At 37.4% G+C, this 11673-nt stretch overlaps 1 protein-coding gene across 1 annotated transcript in view; it reads left to right on the plus strand.

Annotated features, from left to right (window-relative positions):
• RpS6 (ribosomal protein S6) overlaps positions 1–5929 on the plus strand; it is a 31322-nt gene extending 25393 nt beyond the window's left edge. Inside the window, exons 4-5 of the mRNA XM_067137188.2 lie at positions 5003–5209; positions 5702–5929. Of these exons, the coding sequence (XP_066993289.1) occupies positions 5003–5209; positions 5702–5884 (390 nt within the window). The 3' untranslated portion in view covers positions 5885–5929. The remainder of the gene's footprint in view (positions 1–5002; positions 5210–5701) is intronic.
• Positions 5930–11673: the final 5744 nt, after the last annotated feature.

Genomic DNA, 11673 nt, shown 5'->3' on the forward strand with positions numbered 1-11673 from the left:
CACATTTGTTGCTTCTTTTAGTAATATTAAGTTAATGGCAACACTGATTTTTTGTTTCTATTAGCGTTACTGTCTGATTGGCCATGGGTCGAAAACGACCCTGTGGGCATATAAACTACCTTTTCCTAAATTGTTGTAATTACATATCTTACAGTTATTTACTAATACAGATAACCATTATTGTGTGAAATGTTATTGTTTTGTTTATTACAATTATACACAAATATTATTACACAGATAATTATGAGTTCAAGTACAATGGAGAATTACAACACATTCACAAAAATATTGCAGCACTAGAAAGTTACAAGCACTGTGCATCTTACACTGAAGTCTCAGTCTTCATGAAAAGCTATGCATGAAACTTTAAGAAACATGTATCATGCAACGCGACATTGCATCTCTTGCAAGCTTTCGTGATTTTACTTTTGAACGAAACACATCTTTTACGTTTCTGACCCACAGTAATCATATGACCATCACTTTTGCGTGCGATTTCTGGGACATTCTTTATGACATTCCTTGATCCGGTAGATGGGCCAGGTTCTGTTCGCGCAACTCCACATTTCAGAAGAAGCGTTTTAGCTAGTTCCCTACGAAATAATAGAAGATCATTGGTTCTTCCAAGGGAACGAGCTAGAAGGAAGGCATTGTTCCCATAAACATCTGGCACCATTTCTTTCCCCTTTCCAACCCGGTACACAACAACATTGCTATCCATTTGATCCACTCCGCGCATATAACCATTGTACTGATGAAAACTGAATGTCTGAGGAATGGCAATTCCTTTCTTCTGTGCTGAAGAGTACCTTTGCGTGGGTCGAATGCGATGAACTCCGTACTCACTTGACAGGAGCGTAACAACGTTGTTATCATGCCACCTAATTGTATTGATACCGTGTTTCTTGTTTATCATGGTGTCAAATGCTCCTCTAGGCTCCTTGCCCATAACATCAATTCCCTTTAGTGGACAGTGTCCCGTACGGTCCTTTCTAACAGTTCCTGTTGCCTTTACACCTTTTGTCTGAAGCAATGACCTTCATCAGCGGGAGGTTGTATAGCCAAATCAATAGTTGAAACCTCTTGTTTGGAAGATAACCTTTTTAAGCTCTTCTAAAATCTCAAAAGTTATAAGACTGTTTGGGAAACTAGGAAACATGAGAAGGAGAACTCTTAAGTTTTAGTACCGAGTCTGTAATAGATTCCCGTGATAATTCCCTCTCTCCAAATATAAAAACGTTGCAATAATAACGGAAAGAAACTAAGCTATATCTTATCATTGAGCAATAATGCAATTATGATCATATTTGATGAAATGCATGAAAGGTTCCTTATATGCCCACAGGGTCGAAAACAACCCATATCAAATATCTCGTTTTATTATATGACCATATAGAAAAATTAAAAAACTTGTGACATGTAGTCGTAAACTATATTCTTTACTCTAAGTAACAGCACAAGAACCAAACTAAAATAATAAACAGCAAAATTGTCAACTTGTATTTTCTGCCGCATTGCATCAATACTATGCTGAAGGATGTAACACAGCAATCTGTTTGCAGTTACAAGGCAAACAATACAGCTTCAAATCAACAATCACACATTCACAATAATAGCCAACATGCTGACAAATACATAATCATGATTTTAAGTCGAAAACGAATCCATGGGGATAAATGATGGCAAATGACTATTGTAGGTCGTTTTCGACCCTATGGGCATATATGGGTTAAAATGTGAAATATTCCCCCTAATTTTCTGAAAAATATAATATAAGTTCTGCCATGTTCTTCATTTCTAAATATGAACATAATTCAAATTGTTATTCAGTAATGAATTATAATTATCGAAAGAGTGGCCGGAGGTACCCCATGTTTTGGGGTAACTTCGGCCGCCATAAAAATATCTCTTTAAACGAAGTTTTCTTTGATGTAGTGTTACTTCGGCCACTGTGAATGTTTTTAAAAACCTGCAAAATGCCCAGTATCAACAATCACGAACAAATTAAAATGATTTGTGGTGAAACAGAAGTATAGTGATCAAATTCACATTTTTCACAAATAAGAAACTATTTTATTTAGCCTAAGCATACAAGCATTGTATGATATTACAAATTACGTGTTGCATTGCGTAATTATTCGTAATGGTACAAAAGATAATAAATAAAAAGTACGAAAATCATAAAGCTCAATAGTATGGAGGAAAAAGGGGATCGGAAAAGAAGCAATCTTATAGACTGTTCTCATAATACACAGTCTTCTAAATTAGAAAATATCTGGGTCGTAAATCAAGTTCTTAATTGCGCCTCGTCCATGTCAACTGATTTCCGTCTATTTATCATTGAAAATAGGAACCGTCTTTCTCCTCCCTGTCGGGATAAACTTCTCAGTTTGTTATTGTGGCTTTATTAATCTCTTCTAAAGCATTCTTGAAGTAAACAGGCTCGTAATTATAAAACTCGCGGCCGCGTAATGTTTTCCTGTACATTCTTGGCATGGCTGAAGTTACCCCGAAAGTGGACAACTTTCATCACAAAACTATTCCCTGAAGAACCTATTTGAATAAAATGCATCAAATTAGGTTGATCAGTTACCAGACGTACTTACATTTGGACCCCATAAACCACTGGAATGGAGAATCGAATGCTGGGGCTAGAGAACAGTGTGTTTTCTGCTGTTACCGGACAAGACAATAGTCGGGGCTGCGAAAAAAATGGATTGACTCAAAAATGAGCCCACCAATGTTCTTTGGACTACAGAGTGTTGATAGAGCATTCTATCGTACGTGCATTTCAGTTGTTGCAAGTGGTTTATCTTTTTCAGTTTAGGAGGGAGGAGAAAATAAGTGGTGTTATTCGTCAGTGGCCGAAGTTACCCTGTATGGCCGAAGTTACCCCGCTTTACGGTACATTTCACTTATTTCCCTTGAATTTTAATACTACCTGTTTAATCGCTTTTATTGCCTCTTCTACATACATAACTGAAATTAAAGTGGGCAGCCCTGTCTTACATTATTATTTATGAGAAAACTGCACTGGGCAGGAGGTAATGATCATCTTCTGCTGTGGTGTTTGTGGGAAAATAGTAAAATATGTACTTTGGCGAAATCATTTGTTCTGAACTTAAGTCCTGTCATTCCAAATTTGCTTAAAAGAAAAACCATTAGAATCTGTGCAGTCTGAACAAAGAGTATTGGAAACTACCCATTTTATATTTAATACTGTATAAAATATCCTAGTGTATTCATGAGGGGGGGCTGGGATCATGTTTTGCACTTACTGTATAATCTGAAGTGTCCTTGTCATGTCTGTTTTATGAATGCCTTTTGAGCTAGGCTGCATGCAACTCATCTCCACCAGGCACAATTATTTGTCCTCAAATACCTTACATACTTTTTATCTGACCGATTACAGTAGAACCTCTATAATTCGAAATCAGGTAATTCAAAAACTCGCCTAATTTGAAGCAGCTCTCGTTCCCGGAAACATGAGGTAGGTTTTGCATGTTATTTAAATGGAATATGGATTATTCGTAATTCGAAGAACAATGTTGGTCCCGTTACCGAAATTCAAACTTTTAATTCAAAACTGCCTTTACATTTTGAAAAAAATGGTGTTTTATAGAGTAATTTAAATTTAAAATTTCTCCGTGTCACGCAAGAACGTGTCTTCCATAATTGCGGGGGTAACTTTCCGCATTTTCACACACTTCAGCGTGTCTACAGTGTACTTCATATCTGCTAAGTTCGAGTGGAATCGTAATGATTTGTCCTCATCTTTGAATCGTGTTGTTTTTCCTTTTGTTGTGTGAGGTTATATTTGCCATTGTTTTATCCAAGTGCATTATTTGAATAATGTAAGTACACCATGTTGGATACATTTCTATGGCATTTGTAAAGTTTAAACTGGGAATCAAGGTGATTGCCTGCATTAATAGGTCTTAGAAGGGCACTGGCAGAAAATCGTACACATATAGTCACTGTACTGTGGTTGTAATGCAGACTGAGGCAAGACACTTTCTTCTCTCTTCATAGGAAAGTTTGGTAAGTTGGGATTTTTAAAGGGGATCGGGTACTTTCCATGCAAGTACAAGGCATCTAATATGCATACAGTCCAGTAAGTAAGGCACTTGCACAGGGGAGCCATTATAGATTTCTCGTCTTTGGATCATGTTTTCTTTCTTTTTCATTGTGTTAGGTTATGTTTGCCAATGAGTTATCCAAGTGCATTATTTGAATATTGTAAATGCACCTTGTTGGATACATTTTGGAAATAGTTTTTTTCCATGGCATTTGAGAGGTTTAAACTGTGAATCAAGGTTAATTGCATGCAGTAACGGGTCTTAGAATATATTGTGACGCCGCAAGGGTTGGCATTTCCGAATTACGTGTTGGCGGTTAATTCGAAACCACGTAATTCAAGGTCCGATTTTTGCATCCCAACGAGGTTTTACTGTATTTGGTAATTTTTAAACTTTAGGTTCAAGAATTTTACAGAAAGGGTGGCGTGAAATGAGGGGAGGGGTCTGCTGTGTTCTTTTCTGCTGAGAATTCCTTTCTTTGATTGGGATTATTTTCAAAATCAGATTTCTTGTATCTTAATATTGGCACATGATTTACTAAGCCACACTCAGGCAGTGCTCAAGTGTCTTATCTTGAGGACGTTCATGTGTGTGGAAAAGTAATATTCTCTTGGAATTTGAGGATTTCACTTCTATGTGATATTCTCAGTGTACATTTGAGACAGTTGTGAATGTAACATCTTGCAGGATTTACTTTCACCCATTTTATAGCTACTGTTAGCTCTGGTGTACAGGAGGAATTTAATGTCAGTTTACATTATAGTCACTCCAGTAGAGCAGTAAGTTAACATTGTTTTATATATTAGTCTGAAATCTTATGTAGATCATGAATTTAAGAAATATTAAATGGTTTTCTTGCTCCTGCATACTGCAAACCTGATGTATTATAAAATAGCTTCTTAATTACCACTTTAATCTTACAGGACATTCCTGGTCTGACTGATAAATCAATCCCACGTCGTCTTGGCCCAAAGAGAGCATCAAAAATTAGGAAATTGTTCAACCTTTCCAAAGAAGATGACGTAAGGCAGTTTGTTATTAAGAGACCTTTGCCTTTGAAGGAGGGAAAAACGAAGGAACGATACAAGGCTCCAAAAATTCAGAGACTTATTACCCCGCTTAGCTTGCAGGTAATTTCTTATTTACCTTCCTTGGTAGAAAGTGTGCTTTGTAATGATTGATTCGTTTTAAGATGATTGTATGGTACAGTAGTAACTGCAGTGGAATTAAGGCTCTTGTTTGCCATTTAGTGCACAGTTAAAACAGTGGTAGTATTAGAACTTAACCACTTGCACATACCCTTGTTTTTGTTCCGTACTAGAATTTTAAGAGCTACAGTTTTAATAATCTTGACCTTATGCCACTGAAGAGTTCAGCCTTAATAAAATTATATACAATAAAAAGCATAATTGAATGTGTTCCCTTTCACTATGGTGTTTTACATTTTGCCAAAAAAATTTGAATTGCTGCAGCTCACACAGAGCTGAAGCAAATTAAACACTGAGTTAATGTGAAACAGAACAAACTAATTGGCCTGGAATTAAAAAAAAGTGATTTACTGTTTTATGAATATTGTGCAATATTTAATGGGAAATTATTACATCTTTTAATCGGATTTTCAGCGTCGCAGACATCGTCTTGCTTTGAAGAAACGCAATGCCCTGAGGCGTAAAGAACAAGCTGCCGAGTATGCTAGATTGTTGGCACAACGTCAGAAGGAAGCTAAGGTTCGACGTCAAGAAGAAATTAAGCGGCGACGCTCTGCTTCACTGAGAGATTCAAAGTCTAGTGCAGGAGCAAAGTGAAATGTGTTGTAATTATTTGTGAAAAATAAAGAAAAATTAAGTTTATATATTTTTTGTAGCAAGCGTTGTGGTGAATTAATTTCTTTGTTGGCTTTCCTTTTCCTCTTAATAGGGTATGTACATACTTAGTTGGATTAGGCACTTGCCTTCATTGCTCAGGATTATGATTGTAATTTCTAATTCCAGTACAAGTGGTCTTGGTGCTGAAAAATCATTTGGGCACCAGAGTTAGGTTTCTGCCATCCAAAATTTGAGTGTGAACAGGCCAACGAACTAGAATGGACAAAGAAGAGAACAGCATGTGGCCTGATAGAGGGGTGCCTAACTGTCCCAGCCGTTTGCAAAAATCATTACGACCTTGGTTCTGCCATGCTGAGTGGCTCAGGCAGTTGTGATGCTGGTCTTCTGGCTTAGACTTGGTAGGTTCAATCTTGGCTCAGTCCGGTGGTATTTGAAGGTGCTCAGATACGTCAGCCTTTTGTCGGTAGATTTACTGACACATAAAAGAACTCCCGTTGGCTAAAATTCTAGCATCTCTGAAAACTGTCAAAAGTAGTTTCAGTAGTAGACAAGACTGGATCTTTCATAAGTATAGATCCAAAAGTTTAAGAGGTTACAATAAACGAATGAGACATGTCAATTTACTGCAAAGGCTATTTGATATATTCAATAAGGTGTTCGGAATTAGACTGCAAGAATATTGTTCTTGTACTATTACGAAAGAGAGAAAAAAACAGTTCACTATACGACTACAGTAGCACACATCAACCATGCTTGCAAGGTAATTGAGTCGTGACAATGGTGTGAGAGAGACATGGAATTGATAACTAAAAATGTATTCACTATTATTACATTATCATTATAGACTGTTATGCCTTTCAGCGTTCAGTCTGCAAGCCTCTGTGAATTTACTAAACGTCGCCACAATCCTCTATTTGCGCTATCGCCTTATTTATTTCTATGCCTCATATCTTTAAATAGTTAGAAAATGAGTCTAACCAGCATCTTTTTGGTCTACTTCTCTAACTCTCCACAACAGTCCATTATTCTCGTTAGACTCAGTTTCTAACAATTTAAAGATAAAGGTATAGAACTAAATGAGGCCACAGCGCAAATAAAGGATTGTGGCGGCATTTAGTAAATTCACCTCACCACCGAAGCTGGTTTATGCATATGGCTTCATCCATAGATTTCATTCCTAAATTTGCCTTTTATCTCCTCATTCTGAGTACCCTCCTGTCATTGTTCCCACCTGTTTGTACCAGCAATCATTCTTACTACTTTAATGTCTTTTACTTCTAACTTATGAATAAGATATCCTGTAAATTACCATCCTGGTACTAGAAATCCTAAATACTTTAGCAACCTGTTCTAGCTTTATATCACCAATCTGACATTCAGTTCTTCTTACCTACTGACATCAATTTAGTCTTCGAAAGGCTAATTTACATACCACACACATTGCACCTATTTTCAAGTTCCAAGATTTACTTGTTTTGTATGGCAAAACAAGGATACATTATAAATACGTAAGTTCCAAGATATTAGACCTCAGGCTTTTGGCACAATCTGCCATTAAGACTAAGTAGTCAGCATAGGCCATTAGCCGTTTATGAGGAACAGTTCTTTCTCACCATTTGCCAAGTTTTTTTTTTTTAAATTGGCAGCAGGCAATTTATATTTAGCTAATGGCTCCTGCAACAAGTAGCTTTGGTTCTAGAATTCTGTCATGTAAGAACTGAGAAGCATAGTTTCAAAACGTATGAAATGCAGTCGGGGTCGGAATACGTTTTGATGCGGTTTCCCGCCAATTAGGGTGATCTTTAACGCTGTTGAGTTGGATTGGGTAATTTTGTATTCTTCCCCATAGGAATTCAGTGCTGAAAAACATGATTCGGAACAAATCGTATTATGTGCACCACGGCGAACGGTTCAAAATGTATTATGTTCACGATAATGTCTCCCAGCCTGCATTTATCCCGCTCTTTTGTTGGCTGTTACCGCTATTTTTATGTCGTACCTGACAGTGTGTAATTCCTTGCATGCCCTTCCACTGTAATCCGTAGGATAGTGTTTCCGCGGACCTGAAAGTGAAAAAGTGGTTCTTCCAGAATATTTACCGTACACAGTTCAACATTGGGTTTGGGACACGCTCCACGGATGCTTTTAGTTACTGTGCTCGAATGCTCTTTCAGATTAAATCTGAAAAAGATAGTGCTAAAAAGAACCGTTTACTAGTTGATTTGGGAGCGGGTAAAATTCGCTCACATTTTTTTCACAAACTTATCAGGGAACGACCTGCTGACAATGTCCTGCTTTGATTTGCAACAGGTACAACCACTTCCTAAATTATCAATTGGCGAAGCGTTGTATTCACGCCAAATATCATTTTATGCACTGTGTGTTAGCAAATACAGTAGAGACAATAGACGACACTGAGCGAGATATCGAGGGACAGCTATTGGAGCTCGCTCTAACGGATAGACCTGAACGGTACTGATTCTGTCGTAAGAGCACGTGCATTTTTGTGCGAAGTTTTTGGTGTTATTTATGCGTTCTCAGTGAGTTGACATAATTAAATAGTAGCGTGTGTCGTTCCTTGATATCTCCTCTCAACATGAGGGGAAATGTATGTGCTATGTTTGGCTGCAGTAATTGCGAAGTAGAGAAAAATGCGCGGTCGTTCTTCAGGTTCCCTCGTGACGAACATGCAAGTAATATTGTGTTTGCATATATATTCTTCTAGTGACAGATTTTTATAGTACTTCATAATCTTCTGACCTGCTCGACCCATGTTTTAACGGGCTTAAAATATAATACGCATATTTTATTGTATAGTGCAGCAGTTAACCTTCAATACCGATGTGTTGTAGGTGTGATGTGGGTTTTGAAATGTCACAGAAGCGATTTGGATAAAGTGTACAAGAAAGAAGGGACGTTACGCTTATATAAGAATAATAAGATCTGTTCAGATCATTTCCAGGCCAGCGACTTTAAAAATCTTCGACTATACAGTCAAGGGTATGTTACATTTTTACTCTAATTGTACGTAAATATTCCTCAAAGCATCACTATCGACAACATTTTCAAACTTTTCTTTCTTTTATCCCTCTTCTCAGATTAAAGCCGGGATTTTATAGATTTTCTTTCTGTTAGTAGGCTTCATGTTAAGAGGAAAATTGTCCAACTATTAAATGTTAATTCATTGCATTATATGTGTAAGGAATGTGCCGATATTCTTATTGACAAATGTCTTAATGTGATGATACAATGTTTTTAAATGAGGAAAAAGACAAATCCAACCGTAAGATTTCAGGCAGGTATGCTAAAGCTAAAAAAAAGTAATGCATAAATGGAAGATCAAGCCATTTCACACCTTGTTTATATGTCTAATTTCAGTCTTTAAATAATAACCTTTTAAATAATAATTCATTCATTTATCCAGAATTGCTTTAGCAACTTCACTTTATTTATCCATTTCCGTATATACATTTCCATTGATATTTGAATTTAGCGCGATTTGTTCAGGTCAAGTCACTAGGAGCGCCACCGTCGAATTGTCTCCCATTTTAGCAAGGCGAAATCCGTAAATGTCGTGTATTCTCGAATCCGAAATTGTATGTATGGAATGAGACTGACGCTGGAAGAGGTGCCAAACGAGGTATCAGCTGTTCCTTCGTTTTTATATGAGGTACATTTCGATAAATCGAACACCTGAATCAGACTGTTCGCAGACGGATGTGGAGGCCAAAACAAGAACTTTGCATGTTATTCGTGCTTTAGTTTACAGGCAACAAGCCAAAGCTCCCGCTAAAATTTCCATGATTGTTGTCATCTTTCCTGTCGGAGGACATTCTGTTTTACCCGCATACAAGGTTTTTGGCGATGTAGAAAATTTCTTCTTAAGGTATTCATATACGTTTGAAATGACTTATTTGGCTGAAATTTTCATTTTTGTTTCCTGATGAAAGCTTAATTCTTCTATTTTAAGAAAATGTATAATTCTTACATGTTTGGTGCATAAATATGCTCGGAAAATTGATTTAAAGGGAACAGTGCACCCGTGTCACGGTCTGAGGTGGGCGTGACATTGCTGGACGGAGAATTTCATGGTTCCTTTCGATATTTCAATCCAAGTTTAGCGCTCGTTGTTGCAGAATAGCTCTCCATAGATGGCTCCACTGAGACCTAGGGGAAGACCACCGGACAGATGGGATAAAGACATCCGTAAGATTACTGGGATCAATTGGCAGAACATCGCTCAAGACCGTCCCATATGGAGAGACCTCATGAAAACCTACCTTGCTTCGGACTTGCATCGTAAAAACGATTGAATATGGCTGATAGTGATAGATGGCTCCACGTGCGTATTCTTTGTATGGAGCAGTGATACTCTTTGGTAATGGCAACTTCCATGGTTTCCATAACTGTGTGTTTTGAGTGAAAATATTGTCACGTTGCCTGTTTACCTGTGCATTTGGATGTATATTCGTGAGATAATGTCTAGAAACTGTATTGGATGTAAGAAGCATTCAGATGATAAGCATTCCCTTTCCTATTTAGGTTGGAAGTCTGATCATGCTGCAGTCTGCCAAAAGTTGCAGTGGGTCTTCGCATAATATGGATTCACTCAAGTGAGAGTAGAGGTCTGGAGTACGTAGTTTTCTATGGGGATGGGGATTCCAAAAGTTACAAGGCAGTGTGTGATTCCAATCCATGCAATGGTAAAGAAGTCAATGAACTGGAATGTCACTACCAAAAGTGTTTAGGACGGCTCTTAGAAAAATTGTACAACATAAGAAAAAGATGGGTGGTAGAGGCAAATTAACTGGAGCACTTGGAATTGCTTTGCGTTCCAACTACAGTTTCATAAAAGAGATGGCAAATGCTGTATGGGCAACATTGTATCATTTGACTGCCCATAAAGACAGGTCTTCCCATCACAGGTGCCCTATAGGAATAGACAGTTGGTGTTCATACCAAAGAGCCAAAGCTGGCAATCTACATGACAATTATGAGCAGTGAAGCCTATGTATGAAAGGCTCTATGATCCAAAAATGTTATCAAAATGTCTTTGTAGTTTTACTCAAAATACCAATGAGTCATTCAACGGTAGGCTACGGTATGGAAGAGGTGTAGAAAAGATACATATGAGGGGCTGTACACTCTCAAACTAGGTCTCATGGATGGAAGCAAGGTTGAAATAGAGGTTTTAAGAAGAATGAAGATTGTGCCTGGTATGTACTCAGCATCAGGAGTGTCACAAGCTGATGAAGCACGTGTACGCAGAAGTCAGCTTCAGAGCACTGCTGAACAAAGACAGCGAAGGAGGTACCTAAGGGGAAGAAGAAAGCTGAAAGAGGAAAAGAAACTTCAAGAGGAAGGTCCCACCTATGCAGCGGAAGAATTCTAATGCTTTCAGATAAAAAGAAAGAGGTCTAATCATAATACTAAACTTTAAACTTAATTTACTCGAATCTAAAAATTATGTTTTCTTGTCAGGTTCGAACAACAATAAGTCGAGTTCAAATTCAGATATCTACCTCAAAAATGCCTCAAATTGAAGATAATTAATTTAGGAATGTCCTGTACTAGAACTGAGAAAAAATATATCCCCGTTCAAAAACTGAGTACGAAGAAATGAAATATTATTTTTGAAATTTTGCATTTTTGAAAGAATGTGTTATAATTTTTGGTGTAATCGTGATAAACTAATACATTTAGTAGGGAACATCAAGAACACTAATGATAATAGTTCGGCGAAAGAAATATTAAAATTAATGCATTTT

This window comes from Anabrus simplex, chromosome 1 (genome assembly GCF_040414725.1).
Source record: "Anabrus simplex isolate iqAnaSimp1 chromosome 1, ASM4041472v1, whole genome shotgun sequence".
Classification (NCBI taxonomy): domain Eukaryota; kingdom Metazoa; phylum Arthropoda; class Insecta; order Orthoptera; family Tettigoniidae; genus Anabrus; species Anabrus simplex.